The following is a 27,647-nucleotide window of genomic DNA, read 5'->3' as shown; positions in this document are numbered from 1 at the left end:
TTCTGGCAAAGCCATATGGCAGACACTGCCTACTGAGTCAGGGCTGGGTCAGGTTTTCCTGCAGCACTGCTGTTATGAAAACTTGGTTGGAAGGAAAGAAGGGCTAGGTTATTATACACATATTTATCTTGCAACCAAACGTATTGCAGGTGTTACTGGTTGCACTGCACATAGCTGTGCATAAGCACTTTGAGATTCTGCATTCCTTGTTTTGCTTACCATATTCTTTATTTTTACTGACTGCCATCCCTAGGAAAACTACAGACAATTTCTTATCCCCTTACCTTCCAACACACACAGAAGTGTTTTATCTCCCTATTACCCAGACTGCATATAAATTTTCCATGAGCAAACATCAACCTCAACTTTCCCAGATACCCTTCCCATTAAAAGCTAGCCCACGTGGAGGGTGGAAGGAGGCAGGCCATAGCTGAATCCAGTGTTGAATTGCAATAATGCACCAAAGAGCTTAAACTCATTGGCTCACAAAATAGTGGTGGTGATAGCCGATAAAAATTGGGAGTTATCAGTGACCCCGAGCTCTTTACCTTACTGGGGATTTACAGAGCCAGGAGATGCAGGCAGGTTGGTACTGGCCGGGAATAGTGAACACAAGGGGGAGCACTGCCTCACTGTTTTGCCGCTCTAGACGATAAGCAAGTGCTAAGTTCTTTGCACAAGAGACATTTGATTCATTTTTTGTTAATTCAATTTTCTTGGAATTAAGAAAAGGATGAAATTCTTATTTAGTTTTCATTTAGCTCCCACAGGAGCTGGTATTCTGCTGCTACTTTTACTGGAATAGGAGAGACAGCTGTCTCCAAGACCTATTGCTGTGTGCTACCTGGTGACTTCACGGGAGAAGTATCCCCCCCCACCTCCCCCCAAAATGAAGAGACATGACACGTTGAAGTATTGCCTTAGTGCCTGCATAAAAGTGCTACTAACTAGGAGATGAAAAGACAACTTGATTAGCATCCCTTGAGATTCTGCAAATAGACACACAGTCCGTCAGACAGACTGATGAGGACGAGCCACGTTGGAGTGGCATCCCAGCAAGAAGCCTTCTATCCTCATAATTCAAGTGGGTAAAGGAAATTCCTTCAGATGATCATCTTGTTTACCACTGCATCTGCCTGGCTGCCCACTACCCTTCATATCAGAGACTGTACTGCCCAGAAGGACTGCTGCAATCACCAAGATGCTCTCCTGCGTAACACAGGCTTTAAAGTTCGCTCAGTTCTTGTCTGGAGCACTTCATACTTGGGACTAAAATTCTGTACTAATTCTCAAATTGCCAACACTGTAGAGCTTGAACACAATTTCAGAAAGATTTCTCTGGATATAAAGTAATCTTTACTACTAAATATTTGCCTGTCATTTTTATTTTTGACATTTTGAACATGTCTAGCTACATCCCCTAAATCTTGAGGCTTCTCATACATTTTTACTGGTTGGAATGAAGTCTATTACCAAGACTGGATCTTCCCACAGCTGCTTATGAAAGGATATCACCTTAGTTTTCCTCATGGTTCATTGAAGAGTTCCAGTTTCCAGAGTCATAAGATAACTGCACAATTTCCAGTCCTTTCAGCGATGTTCCACTGATGCTTCCCCATCCTACCTTCCCCAGCCAGAATGAAGCCCTGGTGGCAGCAGAAGGGCAAATTACAGTGAGCAGGGGGTGATGCTGGCCCGCAAGTGCTGTTCAAAGAGAAACGAGACATCCAAACCACCCAGAAGTATCATCGCTGGGGCTCTGACCTGCTCGGTGCAGGACCCACATCTGATGTCTCACCGCAAAGCTATGTGAGCCCAAAGCTTCAGATTTGCCCCTAGTTCAGACCCCTCCTGCTGCAATGCCAAAGGCTGCATGGCTCGGGCTCTGGAAGCTGTACCCGCCAGCTCCAGCCAGACACAGAACCTCTGGGGACTTGCACAAGGAAGAGAACCTTCTCTTGGGAGTGGGACTCCCATAGATGAAGCAGTTATGCTCAAATTTCAGAATCTGGGAGGAAATGACAAGCAAACAAACAAAGAAATAACCCGAATGCCCAAATTTCCACAGTTGAATTGGTATGCTGCTTTCTTTGCTCTTAAGCACAGAAATTTACATTTTGCCATGTTACAAGGCAGCTTGATTTCTTTCACCTGTAACAGTGATCTGGCCTTTTGCAATTCCAGAGCTGTCATGACATCTGCAAGCTTTATTCAGTAACTTCAGTAGGTCTCTCAGGTCACAGAAAAAGTATCACAGGACCTCCTTACAAGCACATCAGCATGGTAATGACTGAACTGCTCTTACAGTCCAACAACACATATCATCCAGAATAAAACTTGACAGGAATGAAGGTAATCTTGTATTTTTCCTCAGGCAAAATACTGCAAGGTACCAAGCAGAAGTGCATTATACACACTATTAATTTCATCAAACAATGTTATAATACCATCAAAAAGGATCTATTTTTCCATAAGCCACTACCAATCAGTGTTAAACACCTTATGTATTTTAGTTGTTTATTATGAGAATCACACATCTGTCCTTTAGTTTTGTCCAACTCTGGTATCAAGTTAACTTACCTTTATCTGAATTTTATTAACATGGATCAACCCAGTTCTGCTTTTCAAGTACTGAAACATTCCTTTCCTTTTAGTGCCTCCAAACTCTCCCGGGGTTCTAAGAGTTTTGAAAAAAATGAAAAAAGCACCAAACAAATAAACAACAACCAAAAAACGCTATAAGATGAGTTCTTGGCCAGTTTTTACAACTAAAGGATGCAAGTTAATCTATACTTGCCAAACTCGAGAAGGGTTTAACACACTGTTGAGTCGCTGTGTGAGATGAAAATATCACATTCTTATGTGGAAGGGATACATCACTTTGCCTTTTCTCAACAAGAAAACCAACACATCTGTTAAAAATTGCCTCTTCTGTGCTTTCACTGGCAGTATTACCATTTGCTAGGAATGGACTGTTATAAATGCTATGTATTTCTTGTGTTTTAATATAGCTTAACAAGACCCCCTCCTCTGTCCTGGTCTGGTCTTCCAGTTGTCCTGCTGATGACATAATATTTCAACTTTTCTCACTCCTCTTCACCCTGAATTTCCACATCTACTGCTTTACACTCCATCAGCCTCCCTTTTCTTCCATTTGTTGTGTCGGATATGTAACTTTTTTTCCTTTCTAGTTGCCTTTACATTCCCCCTGAATCAGGCTGCTGGTTTCTCCGTGACAGCAGCCCTCTACAACTGTGACCTTCTGGAGAGGTTGTAAGATGAGCTGAAACAGTTCCCAAGTCCACGTGTGTTCCTCTTCCAGCTCCTTACCAGTATGCCTCAAAATTATCTGCCATGCCATGAAACAAGCAATGTTACACCATGCAGGGAATATCCTCCTGGTTCAGGCTTTGTTCTGTCTGCAGGGAAGCAGCACGTCCAATCACAATTAGTTATTCTGAAAATACCTGCTTTACAATCCCCTTCTTTTTACAAGCATATCCCCACTGGAAGCCATATTGAATTGTATTCTGCCATTGAGAATATCAAAAAGTGACAAAGATGTCCTAGCACCAGCAGCCTGAGCAGCACTCAGGACAGACGCTGCTTGAGAGGCTGGCCGACTTGTCTTGTAATGCCAGCGGGGGGGCTGTAGCAGGCAATAGCCAGCACTCCATCCTCTGCTCCCTCTGTTAGGGCACTAATTCGGCTGCATTCACAATTGTTTCTTTCGAGATCCTGCCGACTCACTAACTGGCAGGGCAATTTCCATACTGAGCACTGCTTCTCCTTTCCTTTTGCCCATTAAATCCCTTCTAAACAGAACAAGAATGGGAGCCTCAGCAGCCAAAGTCACCTGGGGGTTCACCTGGGGGTAACGTGTCTTGTGGACAGCATCGCCTGCATGCTGCTCTGCAGCCAGTATTCAAGCATTTGTCAGCTAAACAACTCTATGGAGATTTCAGAAACAGGAATTTTTCAAGAAACCTGAAGGAACCCAAGGCAATTACATAGGCTGTTGAAGTCACTCCTGCTCACTGTGCAACAAGATGGAGACTTGTAAGGAAGGCAGGCAGTGTCTGCCACCCGAGGTGTGTGAGCGGCAGAAAAGGAAAATCCTACTCCACCAGCAGAGCAGACAGAAACCTGCCCAGGGGACACACACCTTCCTCTCAGTGCTGGCGTCCTGTCAGGCCCTGATCCAGAACAGGGTCGCCTACCGGTCACCACCACACACACCCAGTATCCTCCCAAGGGACTCCTCCATTCTGTGTTCTCTTGCACTCCTTTCGCTGGTTACCTTTGCTGTCATACCCTAGAGTCAACACCAATCTTTACATGTGGCCAGAACGATCCCGATTAGCCATCTCGTGCAGCAGCAATCTCCTGCCCATCCCCTCCTCTGAGAATCCCTGTGGCCTCTGAAGCAGGGGAGGATTTAGTCAGGCTGTAATTCAGGCTGGAGGTACCGCCCGCTCAAAGCAGGGCCAATGATGAAGCAGGGTCAGTAACGAGATCAGATTAAGTTGCTCAGTACTCTACATAAACCAGGCTTGAAAACCACCAGAAATGGTGACAGCACAATGTCCCTGGACACCCTGTCCCAAAGGCAGACTGTCCTCATGGGGGAGAAGTTCCTCCTTCTCTCCAGTGGGACCCTCTCATGTCTCAGTACACGCCTGTTGTCTCATCTGCCATGCACAACTGACTCATGTGTGTATGGCTGTATGACTCGAGGCGAGATGGGAAGGGAGGAAGGATGGCAAGAAATGGGCAGAAGACTCAGGGGGTTGTACAGCGTCTCCGTATTGGCAAACCCTCCCCACAGTTAGTCCCCTTGAGCTCCCTGTACTCACACTCAATTTGCAAGAGCTATTGGTATCACTGCACTGCTCCTATGGCAGGAAAATCAAATAAAACCAACAACACCACATACGTAAGCACAGCCTTGATAAAGCCTGCCTCGGAAGGGAACCATATTGTCATTCTACAAGTGACCTATTAAACATATCTGCTTCTTATTAAAAAAATTAAACATATTTACTTCATGCACATCGACAAATGCATTTTCACAATTCCCTTTGAAGAGACATGAATCTTCTCCACACAAACACTAAGCACCATCTTAGAGACTCCCACTGAGCATTGTTTTCCTATAAACACAGCAGCTACAGACTGCAAGGAAGCTGCAGAAGCTGACAGTACGATGGAGCAACAGTGAAAGGATCCAAAGGGGGTCGCTAAGTCTTCAGAAATGCCCCAGTGTTAGACTTTTCACTTTGACATTGCACTTCGTAGTCTTTGAAGATTACTACACACATGTACACACTTATTTATAACTGCAATCCATTAATCACTGCTAAATGCAGCACGCAGCTCCCACCCCCAGCACTGCCTGCGCTACCCCAATGGCTGTGAAGCAGCCAGCAGGAAGCAGCCTTCAGTTAAACAAGTGATGGCTGTAATGTGTAACGTGACGAAGTAGTGGTAGACAGTCCATTTAAAGTCACATTTAACATTTTAATTAGCCTTACCTCAGGTGGCAACCGCTAATTTGCATTATTCATAGAAACAGTCAAATTTAAAAAGGAATGACAAAACCGGGGAGAAAAAAAGGCTTTGCTCTGTAAAAGCAATGGCAGCTAAAAACCTTTCTTGCAGGGTGTGCACGCTTCTCCCCTTACATTACTGACAGCTCGAGCGCCCAGCACTACTGTGAGACAACACCCACCACTGGAGCCGGCGGCAGGGAGCACCTCAGAGTGGGGCCTGCCCGTACCCTCAATTCCTCGCTGGTCCACCTCCGGACCCTCGGTACTGTTGTGAGCATCTGAGGCCTCTGGTTTCCAACAGGGGCAACCAGAACCGGAGCTGCTGGCTCTCTGGGATGCTCGGTCCACTTTGCAGTGACCTCTGCCTCCCAGCACATCTCAGGCTTCGTCAGCATGCCACAGTCACCTCTCTAACGTGCTTTTGGAACAGCTCAGGAGATGGAGGGACGTCGAATGCGGTGCTTAGCACTGCACCCCGTGGCAGCAGCCAGCAGCACAGCAGTGGCAGAGGCACGGAGCAGTGCCACGCTCTGTGTCACACAGGACGCAGCAGTGTCACGCAAGCAGAGCCAGGACAACTCTCTGTTGTCTGAAGACTCCATTGCTTTCCTATGCACGCTATTTCAGTGCACACCTCTCCTGCTCAACGCTTTGTCCTAGCTCTCCCCCGCAGTAAGTTTAGGACATTTTATCCCCAGCCCAGTCAATAAGCAGTGCTCTATTTATCTTCTAACATTCAGAATCTTTACATACAGGAAGATTAGTGGCTTCCTTCATTTTTTTTTTCTTTCATGGATTTTCAAATCCCCAATCTACACTTGTCTGCTTATTGCAGCTTTGCATTGTTGGCTCTATCCAATAAAACCTGTAATGGTCATGGCCTAATCTGCAATGAAGAGAAATGTTATCCCCAGACCAACACGGTCAGCAGAGGCAAAGAGCATCCCGCCACCTCCTCCCGCTGAGCTGCAGAATTATTTAGAGTACTGAAAGAGGCTGACTGAAACAAGAGGTTTAGATAAGAGGTTAGGAGGAAATTCTTCACCCAGAGGGTAGTGAGGCACTGGAACAGGTTGCCCAGAGAGGTTGGGGATGCCCCATCCCTGGAGACCAGGTTAGATGAGGCCCTGAGCAACCTGATTTAGTGGGTGGTGTCCCTGCCTATGGCAGGGGGGGGTGGAACTAGATGATCTTTGAGGTCCCTTCCAACCTGAGCCATTCTATGATTCTATGGAGGTGATGGGAAATTACTCAAAAACTCAATTATTGCTGTGTGCCACAGCACTTTTTAGACCTACCGGCTAAGCACCTTACCATCAGTGAAGATGAAATATCTGATAACATGATTCATTGACATAACATCTTGTTACTGGATCAAAAAAATATTAATCAAATGCCATTTTATAAGGATAACATTCATAAGCACAAAACATCTTCATGATGATTTCCCCTGTGTAATTGGTTTCTTCTGTGTTTTGTCCCAGAAGTTGAGCTTTATCTAATTACTAAGAAGCACAGTACATGCATGGGGTTTACTCTTCTAAGTATCACCTTAGCTACACATAAATTTTATTACAGTGGTACATCTAACATCAAGTATCACAATGTCTGAAAAAAGTTACTTTGGAAAAGAAGAACAAACAAGATCTAAGAGAACAATGTTCTGTAGATTACGAAAATGTATTTGATTGTACTAACCCAGCTGAAAGCTATCAAGCACTGCCAACATACACAAACCAATTACCGATAAAGCTACTCTGAAGTATGGATTAGTAAGAACTTGGAGAAACCATCCTGGCATGGAAATGCTCCTCACTCTTTCCCTTTCAAAGCTTGCCAAGCAAATGAACCCATAGAGATGTAATTAAAGGCAACAGAAAAAAAATCTTCTAGGGAAAAAAAAAGAAAATCCAACCAAATACAAAGTCATATTTAAATCTGTTTCGTCAAACTTCTTACAAAGACATTTTTCCTCTCTCTCCTCCAGGCTGGTCTCACCAATAAACAATTGAAATTAATGTAGCAATATCAGCAGTTTTTCAGGCTTTTATTTCATTTCAGGTCTGAAAGACACGAGTTTCTGCACCAAAATACACTCACTTGCAAATCTGTGTCCTTCATAGAGCCTGAGGGATCTCTTCAACAGTTCCCACACACTGCACACAAAAGGTAATTCTGCATTAGCAGGTGACAATAGAGAAGGCCCTAAAATCTCTAGATATTATAAATCCGTATGTTCTTCTGGCTAGATAGAAGCTTACTGGTTCTTTTAATAACTGCTAAAGAATAAACACCAGTATTTTGTGGTATGAAAAACATTAAGATCCTGGACTAACATAAAGGCCTTTCAACCTAGCAACGCATGATTTTTAGCTGATAAATTCTTATGTGAATTGTGGTAGAGGGAAAAGAGGAGAATAATCATAACGTTCTGGGGATGAGATTTGCCTTTTTTTTTTTTTTAATCCTACAAAAAGAGAGCTGTAGAAATACCTACAAATTTGTACAAAACTTGTGGATAATATTACTTTATATAGTACTGGTGCTGTGAAATTTCCTCTCTCGGAGAACTACAGTTGGATAGTCACCAAAGGGATCAATACATAATTCTTTAATTTTGATGTTCTACAAGCAGGGGTGAGTAGAAGTTACTGAGAAACATGACGGTGGGAATGACAAACTCCCAACCGACCCTGAACGTGTGCGGGATTTGCTGCTCCACCTGGATCCATACAAGTCCATGGGTCCGGATGGGATTCATCCCCGGGTGCTTAAAGAGCTGGCTGACGTCATCGCGGGACCTCTCTCAATTATTTTTCAACGATCTTGGGAATCTGGAGAGGTCCCACTGGACTGGAAGCTGGCAAATGTGCCAATTTTCAAGAAGGGTAAGAAAGAAGACCCTAGCAATTACAGGCCTGTCAGTCTCACGTCAGTGCCTGGTAAAACTATTGAGAGGATGATCCTTGAAGTTATTGAAGCGCACCTGGGGGACAATGCAGTCATTGGTCCCAGCCAACATGGGTTCATGAGGGGTAGGTCCTGCCTAACAAATTTGATTTCTTTTTATGATAAGATCACCCACCTAGTTGATCAAGGGAAACCAGCTGATGTGACATTCTTGGACTTCAGCAAAGCTTTTGACGCGGTTTCCCATAGGATCCTACTGGACAAAATGTCCAGCATACAGCTAAACAAAAACATCATGCGATGGGTAAGCAATTGGCTGACGGGCAGGGCTCAAAGGGTTGTGGTAAACGGGGCCACATCTGGCTGGCGGATGGTCACTAGTGGGGTCCCTCAAGGCTCCATGTTATGGCCAGTCCTCCTCAATGTTTTTATAAATGATTTGGATGTAGGACTAGAAGGTGTTTTGAGCAAATTTGCCGACGACACCAAACTTGGAGGAGTTGTGGACTCAACTGAGGGTGGAAAGGCCTTGCAGAGAGATCTGGACAGATTGGAGAGCTGGGCGATCACCAACCACATGAAGTTTAACAAAATCAAGTGCCAGGTCCCGCACCTGGGAGGGGGCAACCCTGGCTATATGTACAGACTGGGCGACGAGACGCTGGAGAGCAGCCCCGCAGAGAGGGATCTGGGGGTTGTGGTTGACAGCAGGTTGAATATGAGCCAGCAGTGTGCCCTGGCAGCCAGGAGGGCCAACCGTATCCTGGGGTGCATCAAGCACGGCATCGCTAGTCGGTCGAGGGAAGCGATTGTCCCGCTCTGCTCTGTGCTGGTGCGGCCTCGAGTACTGTGTGCAGTTCTGGGCACCTCAGTACAAAAAGGACATTAAACTGCTGGAGAGTGTCCAGAGGAGGGCGACGAAGATGGTGAAGGGCCTAGAGGGGAAGACGTACGAGGAGTGGCTGAGGTCACTTGGCCTGTTCAGCCTGGAGAAGAGGAGGTTGAGGTGAGACCTCATCGCAGTCTACAACTTCCTCGCGAGGGGGAGTGGAGGGGCAGGCGCTGACCTATTCTACGTTATCACCAGTGACAGGACCCGTGGGAACAGTGTTAAGCTGAGGCAGGGGAAGTTTAGGCTGGACATCAGGAAGAGGTTCTTCACCAAAAGGGTGGTCGCCCACTGGAACAGGCTCCCCAGTGAAGCAGTCACTGCACCAAGCCTGTCTGAATTTAAGAAGAGATTGGACCGTGCACTTAGTCACATGGGCTAAAATTTTGGGTAGACCTGTGCGGTGCCAGGAGTTGGACTTGATGATCCTTATGGGTCCCTTCCAACTCAGGATATTCTATGATTTAGAGCTCCTCACACCTTTTATCAAAATATGAACATTATGTATGCTGCATATCACAATGGTGATAGTGCTCTGAAATTACATGACTGAAGCTTTCCACTCAGAATTAAATGAGCCCTTTTTTGTTACGTGAGTGTTAGTACACCAGCGGTTCACTCTGTGCAACCCAGACTTGACTAGGGGGGTCAGGCTATATCCAATCCTATTCCATTTACTAAGATTTACACACTGGTATCAGCAATGCGAAGCCAACCTGGTGCACAGGGACTACGGAAAGGACAGCCCAGAACCGGGCAGAACTTGCTCTTCGTAATCAAGGGACACAGTCTTCCCTGTGATAGCTGGCAATAAAGTGCTGGCTGTAGGACTGCTGTCCTGTTTTACCTGATAAACAGACTATATAGGGTTTCTCAGCAGGGGCCATTACAGCAAGCTTAGTGGGCTATTGAACATCAGTGTTAGATATCTCGCCTGCTGTGAGCCTAACGGATAGCAGTCAAAATCTGCTAATTATTACAAACATCTGTCTGTTGAATACTTTATACACAGCATGGTACCTCTGGAACAGATGCAAATTCTGTCTACAGCAGGCAAATGCAAATAAAATGCTGGAGAGGATACCCCACGGTGAACGAATGTACTGCAGCCTGGCTGCCTTCTCCTCCAGCAAAAGAGCACACATGCCTTGCTTTGACTCATGAAAGCTAGATCTTTGCTGTAGGACATCAGGGAGCATCACACAGAGGCAGCGTGCACAGACAGAACTGCAGGCATTACAAGGAGGTGGAAGAGTTAGAAAGCAAGCGACTTTTTCTTCTTTAACAAGTCCACATCCAGCCGCAGGTTTTTCCTCCTGTTTGCTTATCAAGAAAACAAAGGTGAAACTGTGCTGCTCCACATCAAAGTCCAGGTTGGTGTCTGAACCCATCTCAAATATTATTGCCAGAAGTGCTGTCTTGATAAAAACACTCAAATTTTACTTATGTGTTAGAAGTGGGATGTATTCTGGATCAGACTAGAGCTGTCTTGTTTACTACAGACAGCTTAGCTCAAACTGTGCCACGATGATCTGGGAGGTCTCTTCAAGTATAAACCACCATTCTTTTTTGCATTTACAATCATAGAATCGTCTCCAGAACTCTAAATGAATTCTGGTCCTTAAAAAGCAAGGGGAAAGAATATTTAATTATATTTGCCTTCCTGTAACTGGAAACATTTAACTAGAAAACATTTAAAACTCTACTAAGTGAATGCCCAAATGTCACAAAACTAAATGTAATCTTTTTTTTTTTTTTGGTTTCAATAGTGAACCAGAAAAAACATTAATTACCTGCTCTTATTTCAAAACGTCTGCATTAGTCAAGCAGATATTTCTCAGTGAAGCACTTCTCCAGATGAAAAGAAATGTTTCAAGTATAAATTTTGCAGAGAAATAAACAGATGTTGACTTCATGTTGTGATACGGATTTGCTTTGTAATAAAATACAGGTTTCTAATAAAATTAACTTTAAAATTCAATTTCAGTGTATTGACTCTGGCTCAATTTTCAGTTTTGAATTTTGCTACAAAGAAAAAATTGCTAGAAGTCAAAATCAAAATTAATGGTTTTGATTAAAATTTTCCTACTGTTGTGTCTCCATGCTCTCTTCAATTGTCACTGCATTAGAAATCCAATCAAGACTGAAAGCAAAAGCTGACATTTTGGAATTTTGCACAAATTCCAAGGAGACAGTATTAGGTAGATAACTTTAGCTAAAAGTAGTAGTGCTTTGGTCTTTCTTCAGCAAATAGTATAGGCAGCTAATCACATATTGAAATTTAAGGCAAGTGCTTACATGCTTTGTTGAGGAGACTGACCTGAGCACATCCTCAAGGTTAATCATGTACTTCACATGCTTCGCTAAATTTATTCATGTGAGTCCGATCCAAAGCGCTTGAAGTCAATAGGATTTTTTTCTCAGTGAATTCGTATCTCAGACTCTAGAAGCAGCAGCAAATTTTGCTCTCATCAAATATCTTTCCTTTTCTCTACAGAGAATAGTTTAAAACTGTCTGGTATAGACTATCATTACAGTATAAAATGTTAGCATAGCAATTATTATGTTTTAAAAGGAATACAATATAATTCCTTCATATTTTTCATGTTAGGTATCTGTTGGCCTTTTTAATTAAAATTATCTGCACTCAGAATGCCCATAGAGGATAAGAAGCAATTGAGTCAAAATGATAAGTTATGAAAAGTAAATTTTAATTTAAAAAATTGCTCTGTTCACAAAAAACAGCAAAGTAACCATGTAACAAAGTCTATCTGCTATTTAACCAGCCCATTACGTGTTCCCTACAGCCCTCACAAACTATGCAGAAATCACCACATGGCCCTTCCTCAAAGTAATGAATGGCTATTTCAGCTGGACACACAGCTACTCAGAGCAGAGAGAAAAGAACAGTGGCTGCTCCTTGATGATAATTGTGGTGATGTTAATGACAATGCAGTATGCACAAGAAATATGGAGGAGTCAGGTTTCAGTTTATGAGACCAGAAAGGTTAGCATGCCCCATTAATCTGTGATGCACAGCCAGTGACTATAACAGTAGAAGCATCATCTAGAGATGAGTAATAGCACATGTAATGGAAAAATGAAACTCATCTTCAGTCTGAAAAGGATTCTGATGGCAACATTTTATTATCCACGTTCTCGCCACCACATCATTACATCTGGCAGATGTAATAAATCCTCTCTCAGTTATTAAGTGAGTATAGGCAGTTAACCATAAGCAGCTGTCATTTACACAGAAAATATATCAGGTCAACAGGTATCGCAGCGACATAGCTCCAGCCATGAGTACTCCTTAAGCCACCGTAACTTGTAAATTCTACTGCAGAAGGAACACAGGAACCTTACAAGTACAGAGCATTGTATACACTTCAAAACACTGTAGGAAAAGCCATTTCAATGGACTTTTAAACTGTGAAAGCTGCATAGCACAGTCTTAGTCCACTAGTGATGACTGACTGTCATCTTGAATAGTTTGGAAACTTTCACGTATGAGCAAATTTGAGGAGCATTGACAAGACTACATAATCAACACAAGGATGTAAGAATGAGCTGCTGTATGAATAGATTCTCTGTGCAGTTCTCTTCACTCTGCAGGCAATACAGTTTTCTCAACCAGGAGGGTTAAAATGCACAATTGCTTCCAGAACACATTCAAAGAAGCATCTCAGCATTTTCAGCTGAGATGATGGTTTGACTCTGTGCTCCCAAAAGGCGGTTTTTGACCTAATTCTGCTCCCATGTGAGTCAACACACAGAGTTTGGAAAGTATCAGCTATAAGGGAGAAAACTCCTGGAAATCCATTTCAGGTGAGAAACTGATCTGAAATCCAGAATTAAATACCTACATGTGCAATACTAGAAGATTACACTGATACTGTAACTCAGATTCTCAGGCTTCTCTGCAGTTGCACCAGGGACAGATAAACTAAGAGAATTCCCTGCTGCAGGAAACAGAACTGAATACAGACACAGAGAACAAAGCAAGATTTTGTGGAACCCCAAAAGCCCTAGGTAATGCCATAAAGACAATAAATTGAATAGATATGAAATCCAAAAAAGGACCTATGTGGTACTTAATCTGTGCTTCAAAACAAGCCATAAAAAATACATTCAGTGACATTTTAACAGCAGCAAATGATATATTCCTGCATTTACACATTGTATGGGTGACCACTCAGAAACTTCTGACTTGGATATCAAAGTACCAAATGGATTTTGCAGCAAGTGATCCTTGGTCCCTAGGAGGACATAAACAGGTACAGAAGGGAGGCAAGGCTCTGTAGGTCTAACCCTTTTCATATCTCCAGGGGAAATAAGTAAAAAGGTATTAAGTGGTACATTAAAACACCACCACAAACCTGTCAATCACTCTTCACTAACCATGAGAACAGAGCAAATGCAGAACCTTACAGTACGAGGCTCCTTAGAGATGCTTTTCACATACATGGAAATACTTTTCTGTAAGAAAGATTAGAACATTTTACCCGTGTTTTTTGGGTGCACCTGAGCACTTACATGCACACACCTGCTTTCTACATCTTTTTTTTTCCTATCCTCTCAGCGGACCTAGGGCCAAATACTGTCGTTCATCTTCCAACCCATTCGCCACTACTGAATCTCGGTACTACCTAGAGCAGTGCAAGCTCAAATCACTGCTATTTTGTCAGATTTCTGATTTTTAGAAATTTCTTAATAGTCATTTGATAGACATGAGTGGATAATTGACGAGCACTATGGTAACGATCATTGGGCATGCAACCTAAATACTGCTGCAAAGATCTACATTTAAGAAATGTTACCACTAGTTTCTAGCCACTTGCCCTAATGACCGATAGAGGACGTCTACGTCCTCCTTGAATGAACTTTTCCCTAAACTGAAGAAATCTAATCCAGCCTAGTGATAACACGCTTGAATGAAGTCACAGGCCTGTACTGGAAGTTTTTAGAATGTATTTCTGATGTTTTTTTCCCTACTTATACCAAATAAATTAACAGGAAAGAGAAGAACTTGAATCACAGAATTGTAGGGGCTGGAAGGGACCTCCAGAGATCATCGGGTCCAACCCTCCTGCCAAAGCAGGTTCCCTAGAGCAGGCTGCCCAGGCAGGCGTCCAGACAGGCCTTGAATATCTCCAGAGAAGGAGACTCCACAACCTCCCTGGGCAGCCTGGCCCAGTGCTCCGTCACCCTCACCGGGAAGAAGTTCTTTCGCATGTTGGTGCGGAGCTTCCTGCGCTCCATCTTGTGGCCATTGCCCCTTGTCCTGTCCCCACAAACCACTGAAAGGAGGTTGGCCAAATCCCTCCGACTCCCACATTTAAGATACTTGTAAACATTAATAAGATCCCCCCTCAGTTTTCTTTTCTCAAGGCTGAGAAGGGCTCTCAGCCTCTCCTCATAGGGGAGATGCTCCAGGCCCTGTACCATATTTGTGGCCCTCCGCTGGACTCTTTCCAGGAGATCCCTGTCTTTTTTGTACTGGGGAGCCCAGAACTGGACACAGTACTGCACGTGAGGCCTGACCAGGGCAAAGCAGAATGGTTTTGATTTGTTCAAATTGATAATCAGGCTAGACCTCATTAATAGCATGTGTGTTAATATAATGTTAGACAACCATGAATGAAAACGTGGTTATGGAATTTTAGCACCTTTTACTTTTTTTTTTGTTGTTTGCAATATCAGTGTTTCTAGTTCCCACAGCATAGAAGATACAACTCTAACAGCCTACGACAACACACATGAATTTGTTTCGAAAACAAGACAGCCAAACTTTAAAACATGAAAACTTGACATGAAGTAGAGGCAGGAGCCCATCTACAGTTGCATTTAGTGGAAACGGAAAGTACCTTTAAAAGCCCTGAAGCAGAACTCTGCTCTCATCTCCCAGTCTGACCCATCCCCTCACAGCTGAGGGATGCGAGGATCCCTGCTCTCAGCTTCCTTGGAAATACCTGATACAAACTATTTTGAGAGAGACTAAGAGAAGGGAAGAAGCGGACCACAGGTTTTATTATATGTGCTTATCCGATTCAGAGAAGCTGCCTTTGAGATAGGTTTCAGTGAACGTGCTGTGGTGGGAAGAAAAAACTATTTCAGCACCAGAAAATCCAGAAGTGCTCCACAGACACTAATTCAAAACTGTTGCCTGCCCAGACGAATGCTTGGGAGAAATAAAATTAAGCTCTGAGCTTGCAGGTAATCACGTTACACATTACCAGAAAGCTGTTGCTTGCTTGGATTTCATTCAAACCCACCAGTTTCATTCTCATGATTTATGGAACTGCAGAAATCTCCACAGATATTTTCCCCTCTTAACCCTCTGCTTTAAATATAACACAGTAAGTTAAAAGCAAGGAAACTGGGAAGGCAATTTACTTTGCCAATATTAAACAAAGAAAAAATCAATTTTTTTGTACCTTAGGAGAAAAAAGAAAATTGAACTGTTCTTGGATCTTAAATGCTAACTGAAAGCATCCCTTCCAGCTAGAAACTATCAGTAAGATCAACGTAAGTTTCTCATCTGACTTTGCAAAAGTTGAATCACTGTCATTCAGAGGGATCCTGACAGAAATAACAAAATGCAGAAACATGAAGATGCTATAGAAGTCTAACATGACAGACTTCCATTGAATAAAGAAAGTGCATAGAAAGAAATGTCTGCAATGTCAGAAGTAGCCAGTTACAGGGAATAAAGTCCCTCTTGCCTCATTCATGAAGGGTTTGCCTTTCAAGGCACCCTCCACCATAACAGCAGAGCAAACAGCTATGACAATACATAAAACTATTTCATCAGTGCTCACTGTAAACTTCAGAGGATCAGAAGGCATCTTGGCATCGAGATACTTACTGAGTCACTACCCAGCTACAACTTGGAAAGGTCTTTCATTCACCAAACAATTAAAAACTGGGGCCATAGATTACCTTTTGCATTTTACCTGTGAAATTTACTTGTGACTAGACACAAAATTACGCAACCATCAGATATGCTGAAGCGCCCTAAGGTCTTCAGGTACATTATACATTTCCCATTGCCATGGAAACCACGAGTCCGATCTAAGAAGTGATAGGCAGCAACCTGTCATTCCTGAACGTCCCAGGGAACCTTGGCAATGAACACTAGGCTGAAATGCCTCATTGTGATTCCTGTGACACTTGTACCTGCCAGGAAGACTTTGCTGGTATTTTAGGGCTTGGTCACAGAATTTGGATGCAATCATGAATCTACCGTTACGTTTTCTGGTGCATTCTGTGCAGTTTACTGTGGGATTTACTACCACCCTTGACTTGAAAACAAAGCTTGCATTATATGTTTGATAAAACCTATAATCCTTGGACTGGTTGGTGCAGCCACAAAACAGACCTACTTGGAACAAAGATGGCTGATCTCTGTCTTGAATTGCAAAACAATGCTCAACCACACGGTCAAGACTAGAGACTCCACAGTTAACGGAACTGGAGACAGCGTGGCTGTGGGTGGCATTCTTCTGTCTGTTGTGTTCTCAGATGCTCATTTTCCATTGTCCAGACTCTTTCTGCAATCAGATGTGTAACTGTGGATGTATGGGCTTTGACATAGTAGCAGGACGCAACTTCACAAAATCTTTAAGTTTTGTTCAATTACGTAAGAAGTCTTGCTTACTATATAGATGATACACATTGCAGGCAAGCCCTATTTGTGAACTTACTGTTGCTACTTCTTGAAAATCTTTTCTTATTCATCGTTTTCATATTTCCTGGATCCTTGCCAGGGTCATGAGGAGCTCCTCAGTTATTTCTGCCATAACACATTTCACGTCAAGCAAGACCAGTACAGGAACTGCTGACCACAATCAATATACAGCCAAGAAACTCCCATTCAGAAGCAATACCACTCACTGAGCAGACGTTGCTACGGGACTCTTCTTCCTTCTCAAGCACATGGCGCGTTATATGCAAAAATTCCAGGCCTCATAAGCTGAGAGCATAAGCAAAATTTGTCCATTATATCCCTAAAACAAGATAGTTTCTAACTCACTCTGACAAAATGAGTAAAACACTATGAATGGCTATGCTTTTCATCCCATTTGATCTCTCTTTCACTGGACTCTATTTATCAGTTCTACTGCTATTTTTGCTGGAATCACATCAATATTTTCCAGGAATTCATTAGAAAATGACAGGCCAGATTCTCAGATGATGTGAAATCTGCCCCCTTATTTCTACTTTACTCTATCTTACAAAAAATTGCTTTAATGATGCAGAAAAGGACAGAAACACACGAACCACTTTTCCAGGCTCTGAACACCAATACGAGCATTATGCCATATGAAACCCGCATCATTCGCTTACTCCCCATGAGAGGAAGGTACCCAGCAATTCAATGGATAAGCCCTTCATCTTCAGCAAGGCAGTTTTCTTTCTACCCACAGCTCTACTTGGCCTTCCTCGAGCCAGCATCTTGCCACATTCCATCACCCAAGCAACAATTTCTGTACAACCTTCTTTAAAAGAGGTTTGATATTAAGGTATTCAGTTCACCATTAAGCCAGTTGGCTAGCTCCCCTATCTTTATTCACAGGATGTTTCTTGGAAGAAATCCTCAGCTGCTGTCAGACTCCCATCCTGGGCAAGGGAAGATGCCTGCCCCAGCTCCTGGACTTCTGTGTCTTTTAACACATCACTAGAGAACTCTAAACTTGTTTTCTGTTGACTACATATGACGTAAACCTTAAAGTAAGAGTTCAAAACAGTCTTTAAGACTGGTGTTAGGAAGTGGCTAAAATGTACTGCCTAAAACTATAAGGGAATTAAGTGCCTTTTTTTTTTTTAATAATAAAAACTGAGTGAGTCATATTACTTAACGTCATTCTTAGCCTTTCTTCACAGCAAGAAAGAAATATTAGATGATGAAGAACATTTGAAAAAGGAAGAAAGTTTTTAAATTCTGACTATAAAATATCTTTTGTGAGACCCTTCACAAATAAATGTAAAATAAACATTTAATTATTTAATAAGGAACCCTAACACAAGTATTCTGCTTAAATCATTGGCCTTGACACTCCAGATTACAAAACAAAGACCAATTAAAAAAACTCAGCACTGACAATATTGCCACTATATTCTTTCCTGAAAGAAAAACATTAGTAGAGTGTCTGTCTGAAGATTTCAATTTGTCAAGTGAGTACAAGGATTATTATACTTGATACGCTATATTTTTTTAGTGTCTGGTTTGCATGCTGATGAGATAGTTTAAGAGTTGATATAAAACATATTTTAATTCTGTGAAATCTGGCAGCCTACTGAATTATTTATAGCTTGTCAGTTACTTGTTACTACTGAGTTTGTCAATTTCAGATTTAGTATCACACACAAACCCTCCTTTTTGATACAATACTAACATCATGGCTTTGCTACACTTTTAAGAACTCCAAATGGCATAAGCGTGCCTCAGCTTCCGATCTTGGGACATCATTTCCTTGTCTTCAAGAAGACTTCTTTGTTCTGATTTTTCACATACCTAGTATTTGTGAGACGGATGTGAACTGAAACCCACCAAGCTTAATAATTTCTTTAGAGACAACAGTCTGATGAACCTGCACTGACATTCCTCTGACACACAGGAGCTGAGAGACAGGCATGTGGACTTCAAATTCTAATTGGCATCTCAAACACGTAAGGCATCTGGGAAACAAAAGACTCATGAACCATTGCATTTAATACTCAATGAAAATAATGCTTTAACACCAGAACGTCAACATTAGGACCTTTCTTAACGTTAACTTGCTGCCTTGGAGGAAAGAAAAAAAAAGTATATGCTGCTAAAAACTGTCTCAATAATATGGAACAAGCAATGCAGTATTTCCAGCATTGATACAGGTTAAATGAAAAAACTCAGACATTCATCATCCAGCAGGGATTAATTAGTACCAGCACAGATACACAAATTATAAATGTGGACACCACCCAACTCAAAGTAAGCAAATGTAAAATTTATATGTTTTTAAATGCAATTCTGATGTGTGTTTACTCTTATACAACAATAGGAACAGAGAAGGAGACCCCACCAGCCTTGGCTCTAAATGACATTATTAAATGCAAGCACATATCTATGTCCAAGCTGTCATTCAGCCAGATTTTATGAATTATCACAAGAGAAAAAGAGGAGGTCCCATAAGGGCTTAGAAAACATTTTAAATATTATAATTTTGTCCCATGAGCAACATGGATGATTTTCCAAGTATAACCCTAAATGCACAGCAGGTTCAAAATTAAAGTTAAACAAGGTCATTATTAACCACTTTTCTAGTTCAACTTTCTGACACCACTGGCTTCCATTTTTTTATTGATTTTTTTATACAGTCTATGCTGCCTTCTCTTTTCTGATGAGAAGACACATGTAACCAACCAACAAGAGAAACAATTCTATACAAACTTTTCAGACCAAGTCCACCGTTCAGAGAACCTACCATCACTCACCAGTGATCAGTTGTCTTGGACTTATATATCAAAATCATTTAAGAATGTTTCACATATAGATAAAAGCAGAAATTGTATATAGACAGAAACAACAACCACTAAAGCGCCCAAATTAATTTTGCAGAGAGAACACACAGTTCACAAATAGCTTAAAAACTACACTGTGCATACTTTAATTTGCTTGGTAATATTTAGAACACAATTAAGCAGGGTACCAAAGGACTCTCTTAATTTTATTCATGATAGGAACTTGGAAGACTTTTTCCCAGCTCTGTAATGCCATTAAAGGCTATTCATCATCCTGGTAGCACTGCGTTACTTTTCTACAGGGACATATGGAACTAAATGGAGCTTGTGTTTTCTAGGTATGATCTTTAAAAATGGACCTAGATTTATTTTCATTTCTGTCTATCAAGATTTTTCAACCATCAAATCCATCATTGCTTTCCTGAATGAGTTTAAAACTTAAGTTAATAGGAGGGGGAAGCACTATTTAATTCATGAGAAGCACTAGCAGGTAACAGTACCAAGACATGAAAAGAGCATAAGCATATGAATGAGTCTTCCTCAAAACACAGTCAAAATTTTACAGTCTGAATTTCTATTCCTTTTTTTTTTTCTTTCATTTTATTTTTATTTTTTAAATCAGACTGCATCCAATCTTTAGTTTATCTTTTCTGTTCAAAAGAAAGAGATCAAAGTAATATCACAGAGTTCTTTTGAAAAATATTTCTCTGGTCTTAGGTTTAGAACATCCAGCTTGGTGTTCTGACTGGCATGACAAGAGTACAACTTAATATATGCATGAAGCTTATATTGCATATGCCCATTGCATACATTCAAATCCAAACATTTGGAAGGACCTGCTACAAAACTGTTCTAAATCACTAGAATATTTTCTCTGCAACACGTGGTTTGGCTTAAGTTGTGTAAAAGAACAGATATAAATTAAGTCCAATCTAGAAATGTCGACTAGCAGATAATATGTTAACGTGCAGGAATCAAAGTAAATCAGAAACTGACCTTATGTGTTATCACTGCGCTTTACCTATCTTTATTTTTCTTTTTTTTTTTTTTTTTCCACAGAATCACAGAACCACCTAGGTTGGAAGAGACCTCCAAGATCACCTAGTCCAACCTCTGACCTAACACTAACAAGTCCCCCACTAAACCGTATCACTAAGGGCTACATCTAAACGTCTCTTAAAGACCTCCAGGGATGGTGACTCAACCACCTCCCTGGGCAGCCCGTTCCAATGCCTAACAACCCTTTCGGTAAAGAAGTTCTTCCCAATATCCAACCTAAACCTCCCCTGGCGCAACTTTAGCCCATTCCCCCTCGTCCTGTCACCAGGCACGTGGGAGAACAGACCAACCCCCACCTCGCTACAGCCTCCTTTAAGGTACCTATAGAGAGTGATAAGGTCGCCCCTGAGCCTCCTCTTCTCCAGGCTGAACAACCCCAGCTCCCTCAGCCGCTCCTCGTAAGACTTGTTCTCCAGACCCCTCACCAGCTTCGTTGCCCTTCTCTGGACTCTCTCCAGCACGTCCATGTCCTTCTTGTAGCGAGGGGCCCAAAACTGAACACAGTACTCGAGGTGCGGCCTCACCAGAGCCGAGTACAGGGGGACAATCACTTCCCTAGCCCTGCTGGCCACACTGTTTCTTATGCAAGCCAGGATGCTGTTGGCCTTCTTGGCCACCTGAGCACACTGCTGGCTCATATTCAGCTGCCTATCAACCAATTCTCCGAGGTCCTTTAGTTTCACCGTTACTTCTTTAAAACCAGGAATCACTTTTGACATATCTTAAAAATTTTAGAATTCATTTTAAACTCTTAGAATTCAAATCAATTCAGATGTACCCGTAATAGTGAAAGGTTGGTGCGGTGATATCCATATCAGCACTAGCTCTGCTGCACAGCTGCTGTGAAAACACAGTTTCGCCCCATTTTCTTTGTAACACCCCAGGGTTGAAAAGGGGGATTGTTCTTTGTATAAATATATCAGACAGGAGAGACAGTCCGAAGTAGTTAAGTGTACACTTCAAAAATTCCCTCACATGGCTCTCACTACGTCAAGTTATCATTGTTGGAGTCCCCAGTGGTATGCAGCTTAAAGACAAAAATGTTTTCAATTTTGAAAGGCGGTAGGTTGATGCTTGCATCCTCAAGAATATGCATTGAGATCTTAATATCTAAGCTGACCATGCTACAAGATTTAAACTCAGTTTTCTTAAAATACATGCCATCAGCATGACACTGAACAAAGTAATACACTGTTACATTGCATTTCTTTCTATCATGATTTAATCCTTTGATTGCCATTTTTTGATCTGCCAATCGTTACACTGTAAACAAGTAGTGAAGTTGGAAGACATGTCCAAAGAAAGGAAACATTATAAACAAAGAGTAAATGTGGATGCGCCTTCAGGGACAGAGATCTCTGATATTACTTACAGTTGGGAAGCAAGTACTGAGCTAAAGACAGAAAGGTTTTTCAGCATCTGCATCAAGATGCCTAAGCCTAAGTACATGGGTCTTTAGCATTAATATTTCTAAAAGTTTAGAGCCATTAGGAACAAATAAAAAGGTACACAAAAAAGCTGATAACTTTTTTGCATCACACAGAACTTGCAAAATGCCTCACTGATTTTAGAAAGGTAAGATACCCATACATCTCTTCCAAATGACTTTTTAAGCCAAGTCTTTTCAGGACATTATATAAAACCTTGAAACCAGAGGCTTATAAGGAAAACACCACCAGATTCTCAACTAAAGCACTGTACAGCTAGAAGGAAGAAATTTTATCTACTGCAAATTCTGTGCAGGAAAGGCTGTAAAAATAAATTCTGTGAAAGAGATTCCAAAAAGTGGAACGATGAATTCAAGATAAAATGAAGGGATTTCTGTAGGAAATATCAGGGTGCTGAAGGGTTTACCTCTATCTGTACTACACAGCGTATCACTGGTGGTTCCTGCTCTTAGATAAGACAATAGCTCCACAGTGGGCATCTTTATTCTCAATCACCTGTGAATGAAACAAAAACAAATATGCCTTGAAAGTGTTGTACAGGTTAAAAAATGCTGTAGGCAATTTAAAAAAAAAAAAAAAAAAACAATGGAATGAAGGAAATGCAAAGGGATGGGTCCTGGCTTTCCAAGTGTCATGTCTTTGAAGAAAGGCTCAGTGAGGTCTCCCTGCCGTACCTCTCCAGAGATGACAATGCCAAGGAAGACTGGGAACCCAGCTCTAACATGTAGGATACTGTCATGCCCTTTTGCCAACCTAATCTCCTGAACAAGGCTCTGCTCCTCTCATCCTCCAACCCCCATTTCATGTGGAGCAAAGCCAACATGCTGATCAGGCAATTAAAATGAGCAGCGAGTAGGTTTTGCAGGACCAGCAAGGTCAGTCATCTCAGTGCGTGGTCAAAGCAGCACCAGGCCTGGTCAGGCCTTTTGGCTCTGAATGCAGGAGGGAGAAGGGAGGACTGGGGCCGCCCCATCAGGCAGCACAAGCCACTGCACCAAGCTTTGCTCTAGCACCTAAATGCACCGAGACAGACATGCAGAAGATAGAAACCGGTGACCAACCAGAAAACTTATGCACAATATAACAAGATTTCTTGACAGCTTTCAACATTAATGTTTTAATGGTCTGCTACAGAGTCTGTGGCCCTTTCTATGAGCTGTAGATGGCACAGCCTGTTTCCGTATCAAAAAAGCTGTAAAAACCATTTGGATTTGTACACAAGGTAAAGCAGACTCCCTGTCCAGTTTGTCATTAGCATGCCTCAGGCTGTCCTCTACACTGGTATCTGCTTCAGTAATATTTTTCAGCTCACTACCAGACTTTGCAATCTTAATACTCAGACAGATGAAAAGGTCAGTTAGAAGAACACATCTTAATATCAAATTGCATTCCATAAAAATCACTTATTCATAAAAATGTATGAAAGAAGACAATCATTATTATGACTTGGGCATTCAGCTAATTGTAAATATGCAATTGACAGCTAGGTTTGTCGCTTTGCCAAAAGATTCGTGTAGGAAGAGATGCAGAGGTGCCAAAAGGAAATATATTGCTTGGAGCACAGATTCCTTCTTACCCTCACTGTTTGGCAGATGTGCACTTGTTTGCCACAGTACGCAGCTCTGGAGCCATAAAAAAAAAAAAAACAAACCATACCAGGAAATCTCTGCCCTGCTGGAGCACACAGTCTTGTACAATGTACCTCTAATTTGGAAACTTTTGACTCTCTAGTAGTTTTGAGACAGGATAACCTCTCATGCAGTTTAACACCTACTTGTAGTTCTTATTTTCAGACAATTTCTTTTTTTAGCATTTGTTAAAGTCCAACATCCAAAACTCTTCCAAAGACTTCTGGATGGACGTTAAAATCAGAGCTGACAATCCTTCCGATTTTTGTACCTGGTTCTTTCTGGTAACTAGCACAAGTTCAACTGTACTTGTATTTACAAGTGTAACACCAACATTAGAAGGACAGTCTAACACACTTCAAGAAGACCTGGAGATAAAAGAAGAGAGTCATCAGAAAGTACTGGGAATCTCAGAATAATGTGATCGAGGGCCCAAGTCAACTCCGCGGGTCAGCGCAACATGCACCTGCCAAAGACCCCACCACTCAGGACAGCAGCACATTCAGTCAGCGCTTCAACAAGCAGAGACAATTTTGTTTTGTAGATTGCTATTTGACTTCCACATCCAAGGAGAATAAATACACAGCAGATGGACACTTTGAAGGGGATATGGTTACAGAGCCCACACCACCCCAACCCGGTCACCACAAGGAAGGTCAGGGATCAGGACTTAAGGGGAGCCCTATCACGAGAAACCATCTCTGCAGGAGTAGGTCTGAGCTCGGGTAGGTCCAGAGGGAAACGGACCCATCAGACAGAATTTTGAATAGATTCTTAAATAAAAAATGGGCCTTAAGTTACATTGGCATTCATTTAATTCTTTTTTTTTTCCTTCAAGATAAAATTGAAGGACTGTCTTCCTTCCCAAGATAAACTGGTTGGGATATGCATTTCATTAAGTTAATTAAAAGTCCATATAATCAGGGGGAAAAAGTAATTCTGGCTGCATTTGCAATTTAAAAATAGTTGATAATTTAAGTTATGAAAATTGTTTAAAATGCTTTCTTACATTTCCCTACCTTTTTATTCTCCAAGAAGTAAGTTACATATTGAAATTACAAACATAATGGTACAGTTAAAATAAGAGTTATTATGCTGAGCTACGAAATGTGTCAAAGAAGTCCAAAAATGTCACTCTCCCATACAGAATCAAGTCCTGCACAAATCTGCACACACACTTCTGTCTTAAACATGTCAATGGATAAGCTTGCATTAAATAGAAACATGTGGGCAAATGCTCGTAGGAATGGAGTAAGAGAAGTTTCCAACACAAAATAAAATATTACTTAAGCTACAGATGAAAAGTATACAATTTATCCTTACTTCCAGGGTAAACTACAGAGCAGTTCCGTTGTCACTGTCCTGAACTTTGGATAAACAGCAGACAGCAACTGCTCTTTACACAATTCTTTTTATTGCCTGTAGTCATTTCCCAGTTTTCACGTAGACCAGCCACATACTCCTCTTTTAACCCAAGAGCCACAGGCGTCCTCTGGGCTCACCTGGCCCAGGAGGCAAGAACAGTAAAGCAGGCCTCCCAGTCAAGCGTGAAGTTGCATCTGCCTCTCCTGCAGTTCTCATTCTCAGCAAGGACATAGCTCTGACCCTGAGCTAGACTAGTCTGAGCTCAGTGAAGTTCTGCTTTTGCCCTACCAACAAGAGAGGGTTTTCTTCTCCCTCTGTGTGCCTGCTCTACCTCCTTTAGCAGAGATGGCTCAGACCCTGAGGATCCAGCACAAAGTTCTAGCAGCTGCACATGGCACAGTGGTTAATATCTTCTCCAATCTACCTGGCCAAGTACTGAAATGAAGGTGGTCAGAAAAATCATTTTGCCAATAAAAATTTCAGAAGAATTGAAAGTCCGTTTTCATCCCATGTTTTCTCTGGAATCCTTGCAGATATTAAAGCTTAAAAAATCTCAGAAACCTTTTTAAATCAGCATTTTTATGGAATCTTAAGAATTTTTAGAGTTCTAAAGTTTTAGGGTGTATTTGACAGCTGTCAAACTTGGTAACTGAGTTTATTAGACTATGCAGAAAAAAGGTGTTTTTTTTTTGACACATCCAGAGTTTATTGTGATTCATCATCTACAGACTATGGAGGAAAATAAAGGATGATGTTCATCCAAGAATTATCACCAGTTAACCTGACACTAAAGCTCCTGAACGTACATACCAAGAACAGAGTCAGCAGGAACAATTTTTCTTCCCCACAGTGCAACTCAAATAGGACCCCTTGGAATAGGCCCACTATTAAGCTTATCACTGCAAAGCTACATAAAGGTTTTCGCTTTTTTTTTGTTTGGGTATAGGAGGATTACCTAGCACAGAGCATATGTTTAGGACTAAGTATACACCACTGCTTCCCTGGGGCTCCTCTCTACTTAGAATAAAGTGCATGAACCTAACTTTGCACGACACTTGTTGTAGCAAACCTTCCTCACCTCACTGGTGCAGGGCTAAGGTCTGAGAATCACTGGATGCAGCTGCCTCCTTTCCTTCCACCCCCTGCAAACTACACTGTTTACAAACCAGCTCCCAAAACAGTTGCATAGTTGCCAAGAAGCAAAACACTTCATAGATAGCATTTGATCTTTAGCATTAACAAGGAAATAAAACACGGTATCCGAGTTGATCCGTGTTGATACAACACAGAAAAACAACATTGCCCTTTATGGCCTACAACATCAATACAAGTGCAAACTAAAAGAGTTCTCCTGCAGCTCCAGCAAGAGACCTCGAGGGTGAGGCTGAACGATGTCTGGCTCCTGCTCTCTTTCATTTACAACTACCTGCTTGCAGCTCACTTGCTTGATCTTCACAGATCAGACAAAAGCCCACACCTGTTTGTACAAGGAGAGACGCTTTTCTAAGCACGTATTTTCCACATGCACATAGCTCGTGGCATGCTTGTGTTCTGCATGCATAATTTGAATCTTCTTGCATGGTGTTTCATGCTCTCAAAAGTCAGATCACAGAGCAAGGACTGAAAATGAGCCTACCACTGACTATTGGTCCTCCAGTTGGTTGGGCTCAATTGCCCCAAATAAGCCTTAGGTTTTAACATATCGTGCCTTCCCTACGTGTGTTTTGCCATGACAAAGGCCAGTTCCAAGTCCTCCCTCACCCACCTCTTCCAAGGCTCCCACTGACTTCAAACCAAAACTGCCTACCAGAATCCAACTAGGAAATCCCTTTTCTTCCTTAGAATCTTTCTGATCTAAACAAGCTTAGCTCTTCTCCTCTGTCCTGATTTGAGTATAGCTTTTTCTACTCATGCTTCATGAGACAGCCAGACCTTTCAGGAATTTGGCTGCCAGACTGTGTACCTAATAACTCTTCCCTATAAGATAATGAGGAGGAGTCTGACCTTCAGCAGAGCCCTTAAAACAGGCTTTCATTTTGAAAAAGACTGCAGAAAGGGTTCATACTTGTGGCTTATAACTTCCCATACCGAGTGTGGACAGAGGTATGACAGCTTCATCAACAGAACTGGAAGGGTTGGTGCTGCAGCTCAGCAAAGACATGGGTTTCCTCCTATGGAGAAAAATCACCACAGATCAAAGGGTGAATGTCAAAATAAGCATTCCGTGCAGTCCAACTGCTTTTAGTTGGTTTGACTGGAAAAGGTTACTTATGGGAGGCAATTTCTAATATGT

General features: G+C 42.0%; 1 protein-coding gene and 1 long non-coding RNA gene across 2 annotated transcripts in view; one reads left to right on the top strand and one right to left on the bottom strand.

Annotated features, from left to right (window-relative positions):
* Positions 1-27,647, bottom strand: part of LOC308200070 (uncharacterized protein) — a 434,369-nt gene that overhangs the window by 78,056 nt on the left and 328,666 nt on the right. Inside the window, exon 12 of the mRNA XM_080605164.1 lies at positions 22,768-22,856. Within this exon, the coding sequence (XP_080461290.1) occupies positions 22,853-22,856 (4 nt within the window). The 3' untranslated portion in view covers positions 22,768-22,852. The remainder of the gene's footprint in view (positions 1-22,767; positions 22,857-27,647) is intronic.
* LOC308200078 overlaps positions 1-27,647 on the top strand; it is a 156,965-nt gene that overhangs the window by 11,999 nt on the left and 117,319 nt on the right. The window lies entirely within an intron of this gene.

The sequence above is a fragment of the Anser brachyrhynchus genome, assembly GCF_964034855.1.
Source record: "Anser brachyrhynchus genome assembly, chromosome: 9".
NCBI classification, from domain to species: domain Eukaryota; kingdom Metazoa; phylum Chordata; class Aves; order Anseriformes; family Anatidae; genus Anser; species Anser brachyrhynchus.
The sequence above is the reverse complement of the archived record's forward strand: the minus strand, read 5'-3'. Positions and strand labels throughout refer to the sequence as shown.